The 23,779-nt window shown below is 66.5% G+C and overlaps 1 protein-coding gene across 3 annotated transcripts in view; it reads right to left on the reverse strand.

The window, feature by feature from the left end:
* ABR (ABR activator of RhoGEF and GTPase) overlaps positions 1–23,779 on the reverse strand; it is a 94,702-nt gene that overhangs the window by 24,307 nt on the left and 46,616 nt on the right. For all 3 annotated transcript variants that reach the window (XM_039507545.1, XM_039507546.1, XM_039507547.1), the window contains 14 exons: positions 20,094–20,198; positions 18,228–18,413; positions 15,420–15,527; positions 13,634–13,694; positions 10,737–10,789; positions 8,186–8,326; positions 7,321–7,442; positions 6,825–6,990; positions 6,387–6,509; positions 5,985–6,060; positions 5,614–5,718; positions 4,333–4,407; positions 3,942–4,039; positions 3,422–3,553 (listed from right to left, as the gene is read on the reverse strand). In XM_039507545.1, coding sequence (XP_039363479.1) covers positions 3,422–3,553; positions 3,942–4,039; positions 4,333–4,407; positions 5,614–5,718; positions 5,985–6,060; positions 6,387–6,509; positions 6,825–6,990; positions 7,321–7,442; positions 8,186–8,326; positions 10,737–10,789; positions 13,634–13,694; positions 15,420–15,527; positions 18,228–18,413; positions 20,094–20,198 — 1,551 coding nt within the window. The remainder of the gene's footprint in view (positions 1–3,421; positions 3,554–3,941; positions 4,040–4,332; positions 4,408–5,613; positions 5,719–5,984; positions 6,061–6,386; positions 6,510–6,824; positions 6,991–7,320; positions 7,443–8,185; positions 8,327–10,736; positions 10,790–13,633; positions 13,695–15,419; positions 15,528–18,227; positions 18,414–20,093; positions 20,199–23,779) is intronic.

Raw genomic sequence — 23,779 nt, forward strand, 5'->3', positions numbered from 1 at the left:
CACAAGGCTATTTCCGATTGCCCGGCCCTGCTGATCTCCAGGCACTGGGACCCCGCTCCCTCCTGCTGACCCCCCCCCCCCCGCACATTCCCAGGGCGACGCTGACAGCCCCTCACCTGCCGCTGCTCCAGTTCAAAGCTGGAGTCTAACACTGCACAGTGGAGCAGGGCTTTGAACTCAGCCCCTCGCCCCATCCCGCCCTCCAGCGGAGCCCTGTTCCCGGCAGCACTGCCCCCTCCCCCAGCCCCCCAGGGGCTGGCCAGTACAGCCCCGTTCCCAGAGAGCAGGCAGAGTGGGGCTGAGCCCACAGGCCCTGCACAGCAGCGGGGATGAGCTGGCAGGCTGGCCAGGCAGCCCGCGCCATGGGCTGGGGGGGTGGGGGAGGGCGGTGCTGGGAGCCAACCCCAGGCTTTTGAATTAATGCCCTACCAGGTCCTGAGCGGCTGGCTGCCCCGAGCCCCAGCCCCGCTGGCGGCACGTGAAGTGAGTGTGATGGGTCTCAGGCCACGACCACACACCCGCTGCAAGCACCAGGCTCAGCAGCACCCAACTCCTCTTCTGCCCCTCCAGGGCCGAGCCGAGGCCCCGCAGCAGACGGTGCTGGCCCTGCCCCCCCTGGGGAGACACTGCTCTGCAGCTGGCAGCCCCAGCTCGGGGACAGCGGGTGCAGTGTGAACGCTCAGCAGCCCATCCCCAGGGGGCACAGCGACCAGCCCTAGGAAAGCGCCGGGGAATCCCAATGCTGCGGTGATCCACAGGCTGGAGAGAGCAGGGTCGGGGTAAGCTACCGCGCTGGAGTCGCGTTTCGGGCTCTGCCCAGGAACTGGGAGCCGGCCTCTTGCCACTTGCACAGCGGCACGCCCCCGGGGCAGCTGGCTGGCTCCCACCGAGCCAAGCATGGCACTGGGTGCAGCGCCACGCCGCACCGAGAGGAGCTGCTTGTGCCATGCGCCCCCCATCCCCATCCCAAGGCTGATTTACTGCAGCAGGGTTGTAGGGTCCCTGCTAAGGCACAGGCTGCCTGAGCGAACCCGCCCACACTCGGGGCTGGGCACAGGGCCGCTCAGCCCCTCCCTTGGCTTGCGGAGTGCCTGGAACTGGAGTCCTGGATCTGGGGGTTGGTTTTAACCTGGGCTTTGGGGGCGGGGATGGGACTGGAAGTTACCTCCCCTCCCTGCCAGCTCCTGGGCTCCAGAGCAATTGTGCAGGCGGCTCTGACACTCAGCCCCACCCCGTGGGAGGAGCCAGGATCACAGAGGCCTGGTGGAGCCTGACAGTTGGGTACAGATCCACTAAGTGGGTATTCACCCACGAAAGCTCATGCTGCAAAACGTCTGTTAGTCTATAAGGTGCCACAGGATTCTTTGCTGCTTCTACAGAACCAGATTAACACAGGCTACCTCTCTGATACCTGTTGCTGCCGACACTCGACAGGATTCTACGAACGCCTGCATGGCCCGTGAGCCGCTGACCCCTCAGGGGGCCGGCCCGCGGGCACCACCCCAGCTGAGGCAGCCGTGTTGGACCATCCAGCAGCTCGGCACAAGCCCCTAACCCAGCCCAGCTTAATACGAGTCCTTAACACAAAACCCACGACCGCCCCAAGCAGAGCCGTTACCCGGCGAGGGGAGTGCCATCCTCCAGCAACTTCACTGGTGCCACTGCTTCTACACGGGCTGTGCCCAAGCACCAGGGCAACGGTGCTGGAGGGATTAGCCTGGGGGCAGGATGGGGTCGGTCTGATAGAGCTTTCCACGCTGGTACTACGGCCCCAGCCCTGGGCTCGGCCACTGCGCTGACCTACGACCCAGACCCCTTGCCACCTCCCAGCGCTTCCAAGAGCGGAGGGGCGCTGTGGCCCGACCCGAAGGAAACCAGGGCACGGCTCCAGCCAGCCAGCGGGGTCACCGATCCCACAGCCAAGGTCCCCTCACTGAACGCATCCCCGGCCCCTTGGCATCAGACAGGGGGCCCAGCACTCGGCATCACACAGGGAGACAGTCTCCATGGTAACCAGGACCCAGCCTACACCCTCAGCTGCACCCCAGAACAGCTGGGGGCACACTGGCCACTCCCCTTTCCTGCACCTCCTGACACCCCCCTGTGCTGAGCCAGGGGCACGTCCTGGGGATGCAGCAAAGCCCCCATCCTCCTTACCCAACCAAGAGGAGGCAGTTGCCCTGGCAACCCCGGTTGCTATAACAGCAGCACTGGAGACTGAAGGCACTGGGATGGGAGCCGGGAAGGGCTGAGCTCTGCACGGACCACACAGGGGGTGCCCTGGCTGGGACCACGACCACCTGCGTGGGCTCAGCCATGGTCCCAGCGGAAAGGCAGCAAGTCTCCCCCCAACCCCGGCGAGGTCTGCGGACAAGGGCCTGGCCAATAGCTGGGCCTTGGCATCGCCGCTGGATCGGGACCCTTCACCTGCCAGCAGCAAGGAGCAGGGCCGCGCTGCAGGGGGGTGGGAGAGGGTGCTCCTGGAGACCCTCACCAGCCACCCGCCTCCAGCGCCCTGGCGCTTTCAGCTGTGTGCACCAAGCTGGCATTCCTCCCGGGCCCGGGGAGACCAACACAGAGGTGACGGGGCAGAGGACACACTCCCTGAAGCAAACAGACACCCTGGGGAGCATCCCCTCTCACCTGGGGAGCTCCCAGCCCTGCAGTCCTCTGCGTCCATGGGCGGCACAGCCGGCTCCTGCCAGGAGCATCATTACAGCCGGGCCAGACAGGAAGGAAACAATTTGAGCCCGGGGAGTCTCACAGCACCCTCCAGTCACCTCACCCAGCTTCCACACCGGCCTGGCCTCCCCTACTCCCGGCCCCTTCCGCCCTCAGAGCCCGGCACGCTTGCTTGCCAAGATCAGGTCTGGGCCAAGGCTGCCACAGAGCCTGCCCAACCGTCAGTACAAGGAGAGCCCCGACCCGCCACAGCCACCTGGCCTGGCCAGATCTCTGCGCCAGCCCGGTCCCACTTCGCCCCGTAGGGCTCAGCTCTCCAGGGAGAGGGCACCCAGAACACCATCCATCTCAGCCTGACCCCCGGCATCCACCGTCCCAGTGCGGCCGGCCGGGCAGCCCGCGAGCGCAGATGGCTTCGGAGCCGGAATCCGACAGGACCGCGGTGCACCAGACAGAAAAACAAACCCACCCGCCGGATGTTCCCCATCTGGTGGGAAGGGAAGGGAGCGGCTCTGCCAGCAACACAGCGCCCGCGGGGGAGGCCTGGCAGCGCTGAGCCGGCTGCAGCAGGGGCCCTTGGCTGGGCCATTCCCAGACAGGCAAGGGGGGGCGCGGCTGCCGCTCAGAGGAAAGCATCAGGCTCATTGCGGCCCTGAGAGCTGCTCTGGCATGGGCAGGCCAGCCCCAGGCCAGGGGGACACAGACTCTCCAGCCCCCCCAAAACCCCCCGCAGCCTTACCTGGACCTGCCCCTTGCCCATGATCTTATCCACAATCTCGTTGTTGTCCTTGTTGAGCTTGGTCTTGTCGTAGCACTTCTCGTAGCACAGGATGCGTAGCGACTGCGAGCCCTCCAGCTCGATCTCGAACTCCTGGGGAGCCAGAGGGACGGCGGCTGAGCCCACGCCAGGGCAGAGAGCAGCCCTGAGCCGCGCCCAGCAGGGGGCGGGCACTAGCGCCAGGGCTCTGCACCCACGTGCCTGAGCGCACAGCGCTTCGCCCTTATGCAGCACCGGCCGGGCCCTGGCTTCAGGAGAGACCAGGGGCTGCGCGTCGGGGACCCAGAGCTGGAATAGCAGGAACGGCCTGGGGGAGGAGAGGGAAGCCCGGGACTCGACTAGCAGGGGCAGGGCTACGGGTCTGGACTGAGGGGCACCAGCGGAGCAGGGGGTGGCAGCCTAGGGCTGCAACAGGGGTGGGAGGTGCTGTCTGTTCCCTGGCTCTAGCACGATCCCCTCAGTCCCCTCGCAGCGAACTCACCTCGTTCCACCGGGGCTCTGTCGTGTCCCGGAAAACCCTGGTCTTTGCTTTGCTGACAAAGTACCCGAAGGAGTCCACTTCCAGCGTGCAGTAGAGATCTGGGGAGAGGAGACGAGTCAGGGGGCTCTAGGGATTCATGTCCAGTTCACACGGGCTCTGGGTGGAGTCCCCAGCCCCGCAGTCCTTCCCCAGCCAGGGCCCGATGGATGGGCACCCCCAGGCTATCGAGACAGATGCCCTCATGAACTCACGGATGGCAGGCAACTCACCCCCCACCTCCAGCAGGAGGGGTCTCTCCCCTCTGCACCCCTGGGTGGGCACAGCAGGACCCCAGGGCCGGGGCTAGGTCCCGCTCACAGCCAAGCCCCAGCAGCACAGAGCTGGCACTCACTGGCAGACTGTTTGAATCCCTTGGCAGAGTGGACGATCACATGCAGGAAGCCGTAGAGTCCCGGGGATTCGTCATCTGCGGCAGAGAGAAGCATAAGGGTACGTTAGGGCTCACAGCCCTGGCTGGCCCGTGGTCTGGGCCCGGGGTGCAGGGAGCCCCGGCCCCGGGGTGCAGGGAGCCCCGGCCCCAGCCTTTCACCTCTGCAGTCGCAGAGCCAGGACAGCATCTCAGCCTTCACTCACCTCCCTGGCCCCACGGCCCAGCAGGGGGTTGCAGGTCAGGAGTGAGGGGTGCGTCCAGGGCACGTTCGCTGCCAGCGTAATGCAATGCAAGCTACTCCCATCCCTGCAGCAAGCAGCATCCCACCACACCAGTCCCAGGTGGGATGCCCAGGGGGTCAGTCACTGGGCACCTCTGGAACTGGCTTCCCAGCACCACCAGTCAAACCTACCCAGCGAGAGAGCTCCAGACAGGACAGCCGCCCTGTGCCCGGCTCTCTGCCACGGACACCAGAGACCAGCTTCGCCCCGTGCTCTCGTGGGGGGCAGGAGACCAGAGTCTCACATGCACAGCAGCGACCCCTGTGGCCATGTGAGGGGGTTCCAGGCGGGGTGCAGCGATGGGTTCCCACAGAATGGCCAACATCATTCCTGGGGGCGCACACTCCCGTCAGGGATCTCCGAGCCGGTGTGCAAGGGAGGGGGGTCACTGTGCCAGCCCGGCTGCCTGAGCCCCCCAGGTTAGCACCCCTCCCTGCCGGACGGGCACATGGTGCCATGGCGCTCTGAGCAGCACAGCCCCGTTTGCCCAGCAAGCCTGTCCCAAGCCAGGCCAGCTGGTTTGCTCTCACAGCGCCACCTACAGGCCCAGACACTCCACACCCATCTGAGCCTCAGACACACCCAGCAGGAGCTAACAGCCCTGGCATCAGACCCCTGGGTGCTTTACAGACCCCGAGCCGCCCAGGAGGCAGGGACTGTTACCCCGAGGCCCAGCAGGACCCGCCACAGAACCCCCAGTGCACGGCTGGGCTCTTACAGAGAGGGGCACTTCTCCCCCTACCTGGCAGATCTTGGCTCGGAGCGGAGCTGACGCCAGCAGGCAGAAGCCCAGGCAGAGAGCGGGAGCACGGGCACCACCAGGGCTGGCGGGAGCTGGCCCCATGTGCCCTCCCATAGGGGATTTACGGCGGGTGCTCTGGCACGCTCCGAGGGGGAGCCAGGGCGCAGAGCCGGCCCTGCAGCATGCGGGCCCGAGCGGAGCCTGGCGGGAGACACTCACCGTCCTTGTTGCTGGTGACGGGGATGTTGTGGACGGTGCGCAGCTTGAAGCAGGACCCCGTGAGCACCTGCAGCTCCACCGAGCTCAGCACAAAGGCCTGGAGGTCTGTGGGAGCACAGGGAGGGTGGTGAGCGGCTGCGGCCAGGGGTTCCCATGCGCTGCAGCTGGCTGCACTCGCCACGGGACCTCCCGTGGGGCGGCCTGGGAAGGCCATGGGCACGGTGGGGCCCCAGGCTGCTACAGGGAGGCAGCGTGCCTGGACCCCTGGCAGGAATGGCTCCGCGGCAGCGAGCATGAGCCCCAAGGACACCCCCAGGGAGAACTGAGAGACAGGCTCCTCCCGCAGGGCCTCCAGCAGCACAGGGCCTCACCCTTCTTCTGCAGCTTCTGGATGGCCTCCCTCCACTCCGACCGCTCGTAGTCTGAGGAGAGCAGGAACAGGTAGCTCTGAAAGGGACGGGACGGCGTCAGGGACCGACTGAGCAAGCCGAGGCCCCCGGTGCTGCAGGAGGTACCAGGTATCCCCACACCAGCCATGGCGGGGAGAGATCCCAGCCTGCACAGAGCAGCTCGGCCAGCCGCAGGGGAGCACAAGAGATGCTGCCCGGCGTGGTCAGCGCCCTGGCCCCACACGGACACCCCACTCCCACTCCCACCGAGGGAGGGCAGAGGAACCGGCCATAGCGGCAGCGCAGTCCTGGCCAGGCCGGCTCTCCACCCTCCCCAAGCCCCATCAGCGGCTCTTGGTGAGCCGGCGGCCGGCAGGCCCCTACCTTCCCATTGCGGTTGTGGATGCGGAAGGGGATGGTGGGGGAGTTCAGGAGCAGCCAAAACTCATTTTCAAACATCTTCTTCTTGAGGCGCTCGATGGCTCGGCTCTGCCCCTTGCCGGCTTTCTGCGAGGGGAAAGCGAGAAGGTGGGAGCCAGCCGGAGCCGCCCCAGGCAGCGAGCGGGACCCACAATCCACACAGGAGTCCCTCTGCCTCCCCCAGTGCCAGCCAAGGGAGGAGACAGGGAGGTGCCAATGGGGCACAGCAGGCTGCCCCAGGCACGGGGTTCTAGCTCTCCGCTTAGGGAACTGGTCAGGGCCCTTCAGCAGGGGGGAGCTTCCCCCCCGCCCCCGCGCAGAGGTAGGTACAAGAGCTCCCTCCCTGGGCACGGGCACAGCCCCCCAGCACCGCACACCAGCGAGCCCAACCCCCCGGCTCACCTCCTTCTGCACCTCGCTCTTGATGGTTGAGATCTTCATCTTCATGTCCTCCAGCTCGTGGTCCGGGATGGTGTGCACCTGCGGGGAGGGCTCCGACTCCTCGGGGGCCGGGAACACCAGGTCGGCCAGCGGCACGTACCACTTGCAGTCATACTGCTGGTGCTTCCTGTGGCGACATGCCTGGGTTGAGCCCACGACCCCAGTGCACCTTGCTGCGCACGGAGCCACCAGGTCACCCAGCCGCTCCCTGCAGATCGCACGGCTCTGCCTCTTGCGGGCAGGTCTACCCAGTGCCAGACAGACAGATTTCCCACCTCCATGCACCTCCCCGCAGGGGGAAGGACCTGCCCAATGTCCAGGCACAGACTAGCCCCTCGGCCCAGCCCCGCGGCCCCTGCTCCAGGCAGCCCAGCATGTGGCACTGATCCCTGCAGCATGGGCTACCCCGGCACTCGGAGGGTGCTGCCCCCTCCTCAGCAGTCTCCGCCCGCCTTACCCCACGGCCGTCTTCTTCAGTTTGGCGCAGAGGAGGACGTCGGTGAAGAGGAAGACGTGGCGCAGCTTCCGCGAGCCCTCGGACAGCTCCACCAGGAAGCCATCCTTCACCAGCTGCCGCGTCTAGGAGAGAGCAAGGCCAGCCGTGAGCAGAGGCCGGGGCCCCCAGCCCACACGCGGGGGCAGCCAGGCCTCCAAGCTCCCCGGAGGAAGCAGCCCTGCGTCGGCCGCTCACGTCTAGTGCGTCTGGGAGGGAGCCCCAAGGAGGGGCCCTGGCTGGGCTCGGACCAGAGAGAAGAGCAGCCCCAGACCCTGGATACAGGCTGCAGCTGGAGGGTCTCTTCCCAAGAGCCAGCTAAGAGCCCAGTGTTTCCCCAGCAGGGCAGGCTGAAGCCAGGAACCAGCCCCATTGCTGCAGCGGGGAGGGCTCCCCCACTCCAGACACTGAGGGCCCCAGTGGGTATGGCTGGGGGGGGGGGCTCACGGATCATACCATCAGCTGGTGAAAAAACCCCACTCACTCAGCCACGCCACCACCTTAATGGGACCCAGAGGGGTTCCTGTACCACACCTGAGGGGGGAGGAAATGGGAGCCTAGCAAAACCCTCTCAGCCTCCCCTCCCCCAGTAATTGGAGATGCCAGCTGAGTGCCAGCTGCCAGAGGGCGGCCCTGCCCGGGGACTGGGCCCCTGCCCACAGCCCAGCGTACCATGGCGCAGCTGCCCCTCCACCTGGGGGGAAGCACATCTCCCCACTCCTCCATGGGCCATGCCCATCTCCCCCAGCCAGCCTCTGTCCCAGCGGCTGGGCAGAAGGGGCGGCTTTGCTGGGAGTGGGGGCAGCTCACCCCAGCAGCCCTGCCTCACCTCCCCCTTCGGAGTGGTGACTGCCGTCCTCCGCGGGTCGATGTCCTCGTTGATGCTGGACAGGAAGTTCTGGGAGATGCGGAGGGCATCCTGCAGCAGCGGGTAGTCGGGGTGGTCAGCCGGCGTGTGTTTGAGAAGGTCCTGGAACGGAGGAGGTGCCGGTGAGCAAGCCAAGGCAGAGCCAGCGAGCCCCCTCGCCCCCCGTGGCGGGTTAGCTGCTATCGCTGCACTGGGCCCCTAGCTGAGCTCTGCTCTGAGCCAGAGCTCACTGCCCAGACCCAGCAGGGCTGCATTAGGAGCTTGGAGCAGGGTCCCCCCCCGCAGGACTAACCCTCAGGGTGCAAGGACCACCCACCCCTCCCCCCATCTCGGAGCGGGTTATTCTTGGCCAGCGCCTGTGAGGAAGTGGGGCTGTTCTTAATGTTTCCTCTGAATACTGTGCGGGGGCCTCAGTTTCCCCAATACATTTCTTTAGTCTCTGGGGGGTGAGATTGTTGCAGAGCAAAGGGCCAGTGCACATACATGGCCGGCACTCTGTCTGCTGGCAACTAATGGCCAGGGCCCTTCCCCCTGCAAGGGGATGCTAAAGGGGTTGGAGAACAAAGAGATCAGGTGACCTCCTGGCCCAGGAAAGGTTTAACAAAGCCCAGGAGGAGGGGCTGGAGAGTTTCAGTCTGGAGCTGGCTGGGGACCAGGAGTGAAGTGCAGACGTGGGGCTCTGGCTCACTGCCCCCCAGAATGGACCAGCTGAGGGGTCCTGTTCTCTGTACAGTAACTCCCCACTTAACGCTGCAGTTCTGTTCCTGAAAAAGGCGACGTTAAGCAAAACGGTGTTAAGCGAATCCAATTTCCCCATAAGAATTAATGTAAATGCGGGGGGCGGGGGGGTTAGGTTCCAGGGAAATATTTTTCACCAGACAAAAAACTAACACGCACACGCACACACACTACGTTTTAAACAAACAATTTAATACTGTTCACAGCTAAGATGATTGTGAAGCTTGGTTGAGGTGGTGAAGTTAGCGGGTGGAAGAGGGGGGTATTTCCCAGGGAATGCCTTGCTGCTAAATCAGTGGTTCTCAAACTTTTGTACTGGTGACCCCTTTCACATAGCAAGCCTCTGAGTGTGCCCCCCCCATATAAATTAAAAATACTTGTTTATATATTTAACACCATTATAAATGCTGGAGGCAAAGCAGGGTTTGGGGTGGAGGCTGACAGCTCACGACCCCCAGTTTGAGAACCCCTGTGCTAAATGATGAACTAGCACTCGACTGAGCCCTCAGGGGTTAACACATTGTTGTTAATGTAGCCTCACATTCTACAAGGCAGCAGGAATGGAGGGGAGACAGCATGGCAGACAGAGACAGACACAGAGAGAGAGAGAGAGAGAGAGAGTGTGTGTGTGTGAGTCACACACTGCCCCTTTAAGTCAGCTGACCCACTCTGAAGTGCATTGTCTTTTTAGGAGGATCAGGAAGTTGAGACAGCAGCTGTTGTCCCAAGCTCTCTCTGTCTCTCTCGGTCTGTCCCCTCCCTGCTCTATATGGAGAAGAAGGGGTAAGCGGGGTGCAGGAGCGGGGGGGGGACACCCTGATATTAGCTCCCCTTCCCCCCTGCACAGCAAGCAGGAGGCTCGGGGAGCAGCTCCAAGGTACAGAGCAGGAGCAGCACAGGGCAGTGTGGGGAGAGACAGCTGCAATTGCTAGCCTGCTGGGCGGCTGCTGCACAGGGAACTTAGGGGAGTGGGGAGATGATAGGGGGAGATGATAGGGGGCTGCCGGTCCACCCCGGTTCCAAGCCCCCACCAGCTAGCTGCAACAGGCTGCTCTTCCTGCAAGCAGTGGACAAAGCAGGTGGCTGCCAAACAACCTTAGAAGGGAGCATTGCACGACTTTAAACGAGCATGTTCCCTAATTGATCAGCAACCTAACAAAGAAATAACCTTAACTGGACGACTTTAAGTGAGGAGTTACTGTACCTACAAGCTCTGTTTTAGACTAATAAACCTCTGTGTTACTGGCTGGCTGAGAGTCACGTCTGACTGCGCAGTGGGGGGGCAGGACCCTCTGGCTTCCCCAGAACCCCGCCTGGGCGGACTCGCTGGGGGAAGCGCACGGAGGGGCAGAGGATGCTGAATGCTCCAAGGAGAGACCCAGGAGGTGAAGCCGTGTGAGCTTCTTGCCCTGCAGACAGGCTGCTCCAAGGGACAGGAGGCTCCCCAGAGTCCTGCCTGGCTTTGTGGGGAGCAGCTCCGGAGCATCGCCCGGGGACTCCGTGACAAGCAGCTCCAGAGCAGCGCCCGGGGACTCCGTGACAGTGCCCCCAGCAGGGACGGAGGGAAGGAATGGGGGCAGCGGAGGAAGCAGGACGCGAGCACAGCCTGGCACAGGTGCCCACCTGAGAACTGGGGCAGTTCCAAGGGGAGCCTTGGAGTGTGTTCCCCTGCCGCTGCCAGGGCATGGCCCCCATGCCAGGACCCCGGTGGGTGGGGCTGGCAGGAAGTGGCAGTGGCAGAGTGTGGGCGGGGGTGAGCCGGAGGCATACTCACATGCAGTACCAGGGTGCTCCGCGTCACCCGGTCGATGGGCTTGTACAGCAGCGCTGTAGGGAGAGGTGCCAGCGTCAGAAAGGTGCTGCCCCTGGCTCAGCCCCACCCCAGCCCCTCGCTGGACAGCTGAGCGAGGCGTCGCCCTCCCCATCCACACACGGGGTCTCCAACCATCAGCAGCTCCAAGCCCTGCCAAGCCCCCGGCCCGGCCAGTCACAGCCAACCCTGGTGCCTTGCTCAGACGGCCACGCGTGTCTGCACAGAGCGAGCCACTGGCCGCAGCACACCCCCAGACGGGTTCACGCCCGGCCACGTGAGTCTCCGCGTGGGTCCCAGGGGCCGGGTGGCGCTCTGTGCCCGGCAGTTTTGATTCCCTGGCAGGCTGGAATTCCCGGTGCCACCAGCTGGGAACATGGTGCAGGGCCTGGGATCTGTGGGAAGCTCAAATCAGACACAGCTCAGCCCAGGGCCGTGAGCTTCCCGCACGCTGATCTGCCAGCGCACCTCAGTGCTGACCCCGCAGCCCCTGCTGTGTCACTCCAGCCCGCGCCAGGGGGCTGCAGCAAGGGACTGGGAGGGTATTACCAGGGAACGCCACCACCAGGGCTACGTACTGAGAGCCCAGCCTGCTTCCCGTTCTCACTTCTCCCCCTCGGCCAGTGGCACAGCCATTCAGGTTCCCCTTTTTCAGCCCGCTCCGCTCTCCGCACGCAGATCTTGTCCCCGCCTCCCCCGAACCCACAGAGCCCTGCCAGCCACGGCCCAAGCACGGAGCAAGCCCTGGACGTGGGGTCCGGCTGCCAAACTCAGCCAGGGCAACCTTGGCCTTTTTTACAACAGCCGTGTTCTCCTTGGAGCTGAGAAACCACCCAGGGACGTGCTGCCCCGGGCACTCTATAGCCCCAAATCCACGCCACCTCCGGGAGTTCCAGGTCCTTTCGGTTACCACACCGGCCCCGGAGTTCCCCCACCAGCCACTCCGGTTCCCTCTCCCCGAGACCCACCGGAACCAGGGGGGGACTGACCGACGTGGCAGAGTTCCCGCTGTTGGGAACAGGGAGAGCTCCGTGCACTGGCCACAGGCGCCAGTCCCATGAGCCAGGCCGTGGCTGGTAGCACTGGGACCTCCCACGTTCCCAGACAGAATGGGACGGTGCAGGCAGCTGCTGCTCCTGAGTTACAAAGAGGCTCAAGCCGGACACAACCCCCAAGGGGGAGGAGGGGACCTGCCCCTGCACACCCCCGTGGGGCTCAGCGTTCACTGGAGAGCCTCCCTAGAGCCTGATCCTCCCCACACCGTGTGAGGGCCCTGGATGTGCGCACGCACCTCCCACAAACCCCTCCCCAGCACAGCCCGGCAGGTGACTTGCATGACTCCCCAGTCTATTTATACCCTGAGCAGATGCAACTGCATTCTCCCTTCCCTTCAAGCCACTTCCCCCGGCCCAAAGCACGTGGAGAACACGCTTGGAGCTGCCCAGGGAGAAGGAAACCTGCTCCCCTTTCCTGAGGCACTAGGACCTGGCCACCTGACCAGCCAGCGGGGCTGGGGGGCTCAGGTCTGGGCCAGCAGACGGCTGCTCCTGGCCCTGGGACAAGGACTCCTTGCCGGGGCAGTGTGACCTCCGCAGAGGGAGGTGTGATGAGGTGCTGGCCCTTCCAGGCAGCTGTGTCCCCAGCCCCCAACAGCAGGAAGGCCGAGCATGGTGGGGTGTGGGGAGGATGTAATGCACACACCCAGCAAGGCGCCTCCCCCACCGGCTGGGGGAAATGGGCCCCCAAGAGCTGGGGGCGAGCGGCTCGTCTCTCCTGGACTCGCAACATGCCGAGCCCAGGGCCGGCACACTGAAGCCCCCGCTGGCCCAGCCGCTCCCCTCCCAGCCTCCCGCAGCTCAGCGGCAACAATGGACCCGCCTGTTGTCACTGTGAGGCAGCCCCTCCATTGGGGGCGATCAGGGAGGGGTGTGTCCTGTGTCCACCACCAAAGGCAAAGAGCACCAGGCCAGGCAGGAGCAGGCCCCACCCGGGGGAGTGGGACACGTACCACGCCCCCCCGGACTCTGAGCACCCACAGCCAGCCCCGCTCGGCACTAGCTCAGACGTTCAGCGAGCGTTTCATGAGCACATGCTGCCTGGGACAGCCCGAGCCAAGACAATGGGACCCTCCCCAACTCCTTCCCTCTGCCTCGCCAGCCCCTCGGGCTCGGTGATGATTTCACATGCCTGACCGAGGGGTTCTGGCTTCTCCCCGACACCCCCAGATGCACCCCCCCTCCCCTCCCCTGGCTGCTGCCGCTCCCCGGGAACAAGGCTGCACGCGCCCCGGCAGAGCACAATCAACGCGGCCCTTCACTGCCCAGAACAAAGAAACTACCAACTTCAGGCTGCAGAGCGCGGCGCCAGAGGGAGAAACCCCCTAGCACAGACCCCCAGGCCCGGCAGCACCGCTCCCAGGGGCGACACGTGCCAAGAACACCCCCGACCGGGCTGCCTGTCTGTCCAAGGTGGACGGGACCCTGCAGAAGCCAGGCCAAATTCCCCCTCGGCGTCACGTTGCCCCCAGCGGCCCTGCCCCACACCCCGACTCACCGTAGGTGCAGTTACAGCAGAGCCGGACAATGAGGAGGATCTCCATGGCAGCCCTGTCTTCGCACGGCCATTGTGACCGGCTCCCTGCCTTCCCTCGGCAGCTCAGCCCGGCATCAGCCCCTCAGCGAAGCAGGGGGAGGGGGCGGGGGGCTGCCACACGACACTAGCATCCTAACGAGGGGAGCACCGGCGCCGCGCACGGGCACACAAAGGGCTTTCTGCTCTCACGCGGGAGCGGATCAATAATGCATGCGCTCAGGGCCGCAGACAAAGGCGGAGAGCCCCCTCCCCACAACGCATGCACGTACCTTCCATGGTGACCGAGGTGTGGTTCTCCTTGGAGTCCTTGGGGCCCTTCACTTTCAGCTCCTGCCCACGGGAGAGAGGCTCGTTAGGAGGCTTGGAGCAGCAGCCTGGGAGGATGGGGACTTGCAGGGCCGGGGTTCTGGGTAGGTGCCTGGTGCAGCTGCCTCTGCTCTGGGGCACAACTGAACCGCCTGCCAACCACCTCGGGCTCAGGCACATGCAGGCCAGAGGTGCCCCGAGGGCAGCTCCCGCTCCGGCCCCGTGCTGCTGGATGCTACAACAGAGCCCGATCCCCCAAGTGGTAGCCAGCGCTGGCCCAGGTCAGCCGGGCCCCCTGTGCCCCTGCAGCTCCAGGGAAGGCCAAGGCAGAGGGGCTCGTTCTCGGCAGAGGGGGGGAGAGCGGGAGCAGGGCTGCTCCCCACCCTGCATGGGGGTCCCGCTGCACCCCAAGTACACGCACGATGCACCCCAGGGTGAGACGGCGAGTGCCAGAGGACATGATGAAAGACTCCCCCCAGAATGCACTGCAGCAGCCCGGTACCCCCGTCCTGCCCCGTGCATGAGGAGTTCAGGGTTCAAATCCAGTTCCACACTGGGAATCACACCTCCTAGCCAGGAGCTGGAGGGCCTGGATCTATCTGCCGAGACCTGAGCCCTATGGCCTTGACACAGTAGGGAACATCCCTGCGCCCTGCCCAGCCTCTGGGAGCACAGGGAGCCGGGTCTCGGCAGGTAGGGACACCGCCAGGGTCTGCCATTCGCACATGGCACCGACAGCCTGCGACACGGAGAGGGCACCACATCCGCCAGCAAGTGCTGCGGGGAGCGGGCAGGTCTCACACGACTGAGCCAGGCTTGGGGTGCAGGGGGCCAGGTCTGCCAGAACCAAGTGGGTTTGAGACACGTCTCAGTGAAGCCCGGCAATGGGAAAGGCCGTTGCCCGCGGGCTCCCACCACTCCACCCCAGCCGGAGTGCACCTGCGCTGGGAACAGACACTGGAGCCAGCCCAGCTGCTCCAAGGATGGGCCCAGCACAGCGCAGGGGCGGCCCAGCCAAGGGAGGGCTCATCCCCCATTCCGAGCTCCGAGGGGCTGCAGGCTCCACAAGGAGGAAGCCCCCCAACCCCAAAGCCCAGGCTGGGAGTGGCTCAGGCCCGTTGCTAGGCCCCGAGAATGCCCAGTGGGCCCAGACGTTGCCGTGTGCGGCCTGGAGCCCACCTCGGGGACAGGCTGGAGCTGCTCTCCAGGGACAGCTGCCCGAGTGCCCACAGGCTGTTGCCTCCCAGCCTCCCGCAGTGGATGCCTCATGCCACTGAGCTCCCCAACCCCCGACATCCCAGCCAGCGGGCAGGGGAGGGGCTCCAACCTGACCCCCACTGAGCTCTCTGCCCAGAGCCTGCAGGTAGGGAGACCAAGCAGCAAGTGTGAAAAATCGGGCTGGGCTTGAGGGGTAATAGACGCCTATATAAGACAAAGCCCCAAATTTTGGGATTGTCCCTATAAAATGGGGACATGTGGTCACATGCTCCATCCTTGCCCTGCTCACACCGGACCACGGAGCCCAAGCACCAGTGCCGCGGGATCAGCAGCCAGAGCCGCACTCCCAGGCCCGGGCCGCCCCCCCCACCAGCCGGCACAGTGGGGAGAGCAGGCTGGGTCCTGCCCCTGGGATCCGTTCGGTGCCGCACAAGCCCTGCACCACGCCGCCACCCAGCAAGCGCGGCCGGGCGCTGCGCCAGAGGCTTCCAGCAGACCCCCCCAGGGGCCAGGGAGCCCCGCCCCGCTCACCTCCGAGATCTTCTGGAACTGGTTGTTGCTCTGGCTGCATTTCTCCGCGGTCTCCCGCGCCACCTTGTAGTTATCCACGAAGGCTTTATAGACGCCGAGCTGGCTGGCCTGGGGGCGAGCGGAGGAGGGGAGAGGGGGATTACCCACAAGACCTGGCAGGACGCGCCTGGGATGGGGCCGTCTCCTTTGAACTTTGTCTTCAGCAGTTTCCATAGCAACCTGAGCAGGCAGCGCTGGTTAACGGGGCAGGGCGCTCCCCGGAGCCTCCCGGCCCCTCTCACATGGCTGCCCAGCTGGGGCGGGCGAGCTCCTCCTGGCCCCACACCTGCCCGCTGCCCGGGGGGAAGGGGGGCACAGCCGGGCGCTCTAACAGGACCGGCCGGGGCGGGCGAGCTCCTCCTGGCCCCACACCCAGCCTGCCGCCCGGGGGGAAGGGGGGCACAGCCGGGCGCTCTAACAGGACCGGCCAGGGCGGGCGGGCGAGCTCCTCCTGGCCCACACCCAGCCCGCTGCCCGGGGAGATGGGGGCACAGCCGGGCGCTCTAACAGGACCGGCCGGGGCGGGCGAGCTCCTCCTGGCCCCACACCCGCCCGCTGCCCGGGGAGATGGGGGCACAGCCGGGCGCTCTAACAGGACCGGCCGGGGCGGGCGAGCTCCTCCTGGCCCACACCCAGCCCGCTGCCCGGGGCGGGGGGAAGCGGGGCACAGCCGAGCGCTCTAACAGGACCGGCCGGGGCGGGCGGGCAAGCTCCTCCTGGCCCCACACCCGCCCGCTGCCCGGGGAGATGGGGGCACAGCCGGGCGCTCTAACAGGACCGGCCGGGGCGGGCGAGCTCCTCCTGGCCCCACACCCAGCCCGCCGCCCGGGGACAAGGGGGCACAGCCGGGCGCTCGAGCAGGACCAGGCGGGCGGGCGGGCTCTCCTGGCCCCACACCCAGCCCGCTGCCCGGGCGGGAGAAGCGGGGCACAGCCGAGCGCTCTAACAGGACCGGCCGGGGCGGGCGGGCAAGCTCCTCCTGGCCCCACACCCGCCCGCTGCCCAGGGGGAAGGGGCGCACAGCCGGGCGCTCTAACAGGACCGGCCGGGGCGGGCGGTAGCCGCAGGCTCCATTTGTGCCCAGCTACCCCCCACAGGCGGCTGAGCTTGGTGCAGCCTCCTCCCCCCAGCCTGGCTGCTTTGGGGAGGTCACTGACCCCTGGGGCCCCCAGAGGAGCCTGCAGGAGACACTCATGCCCACTAGCCCCTGCTGTGGGCACAGGGACCTGGGAGAAGGTGCCCAGGCAGTGCTGGGCGAGAGCTGATTGCCGGGGCCAGGAACCAGCCAGGGGCAGAGTTGGAGGCCTGGGGAGGACAGTGGGGCAGGCCTCAGGCCTGGTCTGGAGCACAGCAGGGTGAGCGTCATCCCCACTGCCCACAGACATGCCACCGGCTGCCAAGCACGGCCCCCAGCCTCCCCGGCACAGGGACGCTCTCCCAGCCCCTCCCCGCAGCAGCTGGTACACAGGGCCCAGGCAGAAGGGAGCTTCCTCAGCACAGTCACTAACGAGCCAAGCCCCGGCGCACCAGCCAGCCAGCGCCGTTAGCATGCAGCCAGCCCGAGAACAGGCGCTCGCTGCTGCGTGAACCTACAGGGCAAACAGGAGAACCTGGAGCAATCAGCCCCTGAGCTACGGCTGCTTCCCAGGAGCCTCTGCACGGCCCTCCCCCTGTGCCAGGGCCCGGCAGCCCTCCCACCACACAGCCGTGCCAGCTACCTAGCAGCAGCCAGTCAGAGCAGATTCAGGCACAGCTCCGGAAGCCAGGCCTCTCAGCAAGCACAGAGAAATCAGTTCCTAGCCCTTTGCAGTCAGGACCCCTGAGCCCGTGTAACTGACACGGCAACACCTGCCTGAGTCTGCCGAGAGCCTGCACCACCAGCTCTGAAGAGGGAAATACTCCCCCGCTGCCAGTGTAACCAACACAGCAGTGCTGGTAACTCCGAACTCCACTGACCTGGGACCCCCACCAGCTCCCGACTGAGGCTCCGCGTGACAGGAGAGGGTACAGTGCCCACTCCACCCCCCAGGGAGCCATGGAGACCTGTTGTTCTCTGGGCATGGTCTCTGGGCGGTGCCAAACACAGGGTGGAGCCACAAGGAGCCTGGATTGCCATAACCCAGCCCTGCTCATCTTCAAGCCCAGGGGGATTTGCCCATCCCCAGGGTGCTGGAAGGAAACAGACCAGAGGGAAAGTGTCCCAAGCCCTCAGCCCCGCAGGCTCCATCAGCATCGCTCGGAGGGGCTGCTGGCCGAGCACACCCGGGGTGCGAGCCCACTTGGGATCGGAGCAGCGACTGCAACCTGTGCATGGCTCAACCTGGGCTGAGCTATTGCAACAGCCACCTGGCTCAGTGGGGCCCAGACCCCCACCCAGAGGGGTTTGCAGCCATCTGCTCCTGCTTCAGAGACTCCTAAAGCCTGCTCCCTGTTCTTCCAGAGTGCCCTGGGACGGCCCAGCCAGAGCCCACAGCCCCACTCGGCTCCCCGGCACCAGGGAACAGCCAGCAGGAGGGGAGACTGCACACTGCACGAGGCCTGCACCCCCCGGGCCACCCCCTGCCATCCCACCCCATTCCAGCCCAGGGCTGCCCCCCCACAGAGCTCTGCCTAGGCTTGCACCTGGGAAGAACACCCTGGACTCAGCTCAATCCCTCCCTTCTCCGGGCAACGTCTCCTGTAAGAAGCGGGCGAGGAGCCAGAAGACAAGCCCTGCCCATGCCCCAGATCCCAGCCCTGCCCAGCCACCTGCAGGGGAGCCGAGCTTACCAGCTTCTGGAAGAGGTGCCCCAGGGTGACCTTGCTGTCCCACTGCTGCACCTTGGGGCAGAGGCTGTCGTAGAACTCCTTGTGGATCTCGTAGATGTCCTGGATCTTGTAGAAGATGGTCTCGATCTGCTGGATGGTGAGGACGGGCTGGGAGGTGGTGGCCGTGGCCTTCAGCGGCTTCATGGGCTGCAGGCGAGCAGGGGAAGCCAGTGTTAGAGCAGGAACCTGCCAGAGAGACAGGCCAGGCTCGGTGCCTGCCAAGGGGGCCGGAGCAAAGCCACAGACAGGAGCTCAAGGGCCCCCTGACTCAGGGGCGGCTCCAGGCCCCAGCACGCCAAGCGCATGCTTGGGGCGGCATGCCGCAGGGGGCGCTCTGCCGGTCCACCGGAGCCGCGGGACCAGCGGACCCTCCGCAGGCACGCCTGCGGGAGGTCCACCGGAGCCGCGGGACCGGCGACCGGCAGAGCGCCCCCCCACAGCATGCCGCCGTGCTTGGGGCAGCGAAATGTCTAGAGCTGCCCCTGCCCTGACTGGCATGACATGGGACAGCTGAGAGCCACCCTTCTCATGGCGGGACGGGGGGCAGCCCCTGGGAACTACAGGTCCCAGCATGCAGCACAGCCTGCTCCAGCTGGGGTGTTGCATGCTGGGAGGACGCCCCCTGTGGGAAACAAGGGATCAATGTTCAGTTCTGGCACTTGCCTGCAAGTTTGAGTCAAGCTGGGGGAGGAGCTTGCCAGGGTCAAGCTCCACGTTCCCTGGGATGGGGGAACAGCCACGCAATGGGCAATCTCAGAGCAGGAAACCCCTTGGGCTGGAACAGCCAGGGGGGCTGCAGGTCGGGAGTGAGGGGCACCAGCAGATTCGGTAGGGGGGGTCCAGGGCTGGGCTACCGGGGGATGGTGGCTCAGGATCCAGCCACCCCTCCTCTCACAGATCTGCAGAGCCCCTTTCTAGCCAAGGCTGGTGTGGACATGGCTGGGAGCAGGAGAAGGGGGCTCCAGCCCCCCGCCCCGGCACTGGGGCACTGCCTGCGCCATGCCGTGCAGGGGCTGCAGACGGCAGTTTCGGTTTGCGTGTCCGCACAGACTTCCCCATTGCGCCGGGAAGGGGAAGGCGGGACCCTGCCAGCCCCGTGCATTGCACAACACTAGGGCAGCAGGCTCACAGGGGAAGGACTGGGTATCAGGGTAGCGCCACCAGGAGGTGCAGGAGGTCCCAGGAAAAGGACGGCCAGGCCTGGCACAAGGTGTGATGTGGAGAGATGTCTGGCTGCCCACGCAGATGTGCCCCAGCGAACGTCAGCCCTCGCCCCGCAGGGGACGGTGGGGAACGGGCACCTATGGGTCAGCCCCCATCCCACAGACACAGGAGTCACATGCCTGGCCAAGCATCTCAGACCCTGGGCACAGGGGCGGGCAGGACATGTTTGCATTAGCAGCTCTGACCCCAGAAGTCAGGAGGGGACAGAGACCCACCCCAGCCACGGAGGGACTCTTCCTTCTCCACCTTGTGCTGCTGCTGCGACTCTGGCTCCCCACCCCCAGCCGCCTACCCCGCTGCCCACGAGGGGCAGGGCAGGCTGCCCGGGCTGGCTCCCATTGCGAGTGGGGCTAACGTTAGAGACGCATCCCCCAGCTGGGATGCTCCCTGTTCTGAAGGGAGCCGGGGGCAGGTCTCCAGCCTAGCGCCCGCTTCCCACCGCCCGGATTCCCGCCTGCAGAACCTGATGTGGCAGGGGAGAGGGGAGCCCCGGCACTGCTTGAGGGGGACAGGGGAGAGACCCAGGCACGAGGCCGTGCCCTCCCGGGAAGCACAGGGCTCCGTGCCGGGGACTAGCCCTGGCACCCGCTTGGCTGTACTCACCAGCAGCAGCGCCTCCAGCTGGTTGATGTAGATCTCCTCACTGGCCAGGAAGCCCGATAGCACCAACTTCCGCATCTCCAGCCCCTTCCCAGCATCCCGCTCGCCCTGCATGACAACAAGGGACGTCAGGGTCTAGGCGCTGCCAGGGGAACCCCAGGATCCGCTCCCAGGGAGGGGCTCTCTGGAGGGAGGGAGGGAGGCTGGCATGGCCAGGGAGGTGCATGGCAGAGCCTGGTGCCAGGGGAGCAGCGTCAGCCTTGGGCAGGGCGGGAAGCCCTGGGCAGAGCTGGCTTTGCTGCCCTCCCTCCTCCCCAGCTCCGTTGCCAGGGCTCCTGCGGTCTCAGATATTGGCCCTCCCCCACAGGCCCCTCACAGGGCGAGGCCCACAGCCGCCAGGTATGTAATGCTCATTGCCGGGCCTGGGCCAGCTGCCAGTGGCGCACTGAGCCCCACCCCCTTGGCATGTACCAGCACCACCCTTTCCCTTCCCCGGGCTCCCACCGCTGGCCCCTGGGCCGGCGCTCCAGCAGGGCTCCCGTCCTCAGGCTGGGTCGCAGTCCGACCACTTCCCATCCCCCACACTCGCCCTGGGCACGGCCCACTGTCCGAGGGGCGGGAGTGCCTCAACACAGGAGCCAGGCTACCCCAGGGCAGCTTCTGGTGGCCAGCCTCCCGGCTTCGCAGCCCCGCGTGCCCCCAGGCCCTGGGGACAGCAGCAGCCCAGGAACCCGAGGCAATAGCCAGCAGCTCCCGTGTCCTTAGCCGTCGCTGGAGCCTCCCAGCCCAGGGCGCTGAGGGGTGGGCCGGGGCCATGCCCAGAGGGCTCTCTGGGCATCAGGATCCTCCTCTCACGGCCTCCTCAGCCAGGATCCGGCTCCCTGCAGGGCTCTGAGCCCGAGCAGCACCCCCCTGCACGGGCTCCAAGGGGGTGAGCAGCTGCCACGGCAGCCCCAGAGCCAAGGGCCCCCGACCCCACAGAGCCGGGCTGGGCGAGTGATTTCTCAGGGGCTCGGCGCAGTTCACACCTGTCAGCATGAAGCCGGGGCCCCCGCAGGGAGCTGTGCTGCTCCCAGTGCCACTTTCCAGGCGAGACCCTGTGTGGGAAGAGTCCTAGGAGCCTCGCACCAGCTCCCAGGTGCTAACCCTGGTGCCCCGGCCAAACGCAGTGGGACCAGTCTGGTCTGGATTGGCAGCAGTGCCATGCGTGGCCACATGCAAAGCAGAAGCGGCTGCGTCTCAGCCCTGCCCTGCAGCTCCCTACCCCGCACCTCAGGGCCCCCCGGCTCCTTGCCCCTCTGCAGAGGGTGGGGAGGGGCCTGCAGCACACAGCCTAGCCCCAGCATGAGGCAGGGTCAGGGCTGCTGCAGGGGCCGCTCTGGAGGGTGATTTCCTGAGCTCAGCCTGCGAGGAGTCAGCGACCCTTCCCACCCCCCACCCCCCCGCTCCCCCGGCTGGATCCAGCATTCGGCACCAAGGCAAACCCTTCCCAGGAGCTGCCTGGGGGCCTCTGGCCATGCAGCCTCCCCCCCCATGGCCACAGGCACCCCCTGAGGCAGCCGTGTAGGAGTTTGGCCTTCGGGGTGCTCCCGTGCAGCCGGCGGCTCCCAGCCAGGACCTGAGCCTTCCCCAAGGGAGGCTGGCATGGCCAGGGTGATGCATGGCAGAGCCTGGCGCCAGAGCCTGGTGCCAGAGGAGCTCCCAGGCTGTCCTGCCTCAGCCATCATTGCCCTGCAGGCAGAGGGGCCCATGGAGCTGGCCCACCCCAACACCCTGAGCCTGGAGCTCGGGAGGGACGGCTGCACGCCCAGCCCGGCAGGGCCCAGGGCCCAACCTGCCCCGGGCTGGCACCAGCAGCTGCTGTCGTGACACCCACGGGACGCGGCTGGCACCACTGGAAGCCGCGGGCAGGAAGCGCTAACCCGCCTCAGAGGGGCCTGGTTTGGAGCAGGCCCCGGGCCACCTTCCCTCCCCCAATCCTGATGCCGTCTCCCCGGCCATGGGGGAGGACAGCTCCCCTGCTCTGCGGGTGGGGGCCTCACTGCCCTGCTGATGAGGGGGAAGCTCCGTTTGCTGATAGCCAGATACTCCTCCCCTCCACGCAGCACCTCTGCTCCCTCCGGCCGGGGGGCCCAGCTCCCAGGGGGAATTATCAGTCCCCAATGGACGGGCCTGGATCACTGCCAGGCCCGTCTCCCAGCCGGGCAAGCCCCATTGCACCTGCCTGTGCCCAGCGCCCTCAGCCCCTCCCCGCCCCCAGACAAGCCCTGGGCCTTTAAGGCAGGAGCCGGCTGAGGCCAGAGCCGTTTCTTGTGGGTTTTTAGCCACTGATTAGTCACAGGCTCTTCCTGCTTCTCCGGGGCAGCCCCAGCCCCGCTCGGCCGCCTGCCAGCCCCGCTGCCCATGCCAGGGCAGAGCAGGTGAGCACCAGCCTCGGCTCTGGGCTCCAGCACCGCCACAGGCCCTGCCCCACGAAGCCTCCAACAGGCCGCCCAGGCAGGCAGAGCCTGCAGACCGGGCCCTGCCGTGCCCCCGGGGCACAGGAAGGACAGAGGCGGTGGCTGCTCCCGCTCCGTAGGTAGGTCCAGGGCCTGCGAGCCCCTGGCCCTGGGACCAGCAGCTCCGGCCCTGCTTTACCGAGGGCAGCAGCCAGCACTTGGGGACATGCCCAAGGCCACACAGTGCATCCATGGCAGAGCCGGGGCTCGGAGCAGGAGCTGGCCCAGAGCAGGCAGCGAGAGGCCTGTATGGCTGAGCGGAGACACTGCTGCCCGGATACGTAGAGACCCCCAGCTCCTCAGCCAGCGCACGGCCCCAGACCCACGTCCGGAGGCCAAGGCTTCAGCCCCAGCAGGCCCTTTGCCCCGTCCAACGCCCCCCTCCCCCCAAGAGGAGGGGCTGCTGGGTCCACTGGCACCAGGGCTTGGCTGGGCTAGTACCGCACGGCAGCCCTGTAGCCAGGGATGGGATCTGCCCCCCTCCCCCAGTCATCAGAGCCCTAATCGCTGCCCTCTGAGGGAGGCCAGGATGAGCATGGGTGTCACCGTGCCAGGCTGCCTGCCCTGGCCCCCAGCCTCGGCCCCAGGCACCCCCAGGCTGCCCCCCAGCCTCGGCCCCAGGCACCCCCAGGCTCCCTGCCCTGCCCCCCAGCCTCGGCCCCAGGCACCCCCAGGCTCCCTGCCCCCCAGCCTCAGCCCCAGGCACCCCCAGGCTCCCTGCCCTGCCCCAGGCACCCCAGGCTCCTGCCCTGCCCCCAGCCTCGGCCCCAGGCACCCCAGGCTCCTGCCCTGCCCCCAGCCTCAGCCCCAGGCACCCCCAGGCTCCCTGCCCCAGCCCCAGGCACCCCAGGCTCCTGCCCTGCCCCCGCCCACTCCAGACACCCCCAGGCTCCCTGCCCTGCCCCCGCCCAACTCCAGACACCCTCAGGGTCCCTGCCCTGCCTCCCAGCCTCAGCCCCAGGCACACCTCACTGCTCTGCCCGGATTGTGCACTAAAAGCTCCTGCACTGGGAGGTGCGCCTGCCCCCCGCCATGGCAAGGACGGCAGGAGACAGAGGGACAGGCACCACAGCCCTATTAGAGGAGGACACTTCACTGCCTCTGCCCCCCAACCTACAGCCCAGCGACTGGGGCAGCTCCCCAGGCTAGGGCGCAATGCTACGGAGCCCAGCGCCCACCACAGAGGTGCCA

This window comes from Mauremys reevesii, linkage group 20 (assembly GCF_016161935.1).
Source record: "Mauremys reevesii isolate NIE-2019 linkage group 20, ASM1616193v1, whole genome shotgun sequence".
NCBI classification, from domain to species: domain Eukaryota; kingdom Metazoa; phylum Chordata; order Testudines; family Geoemydidae; genus Mauremys; species Mauremys reevesii.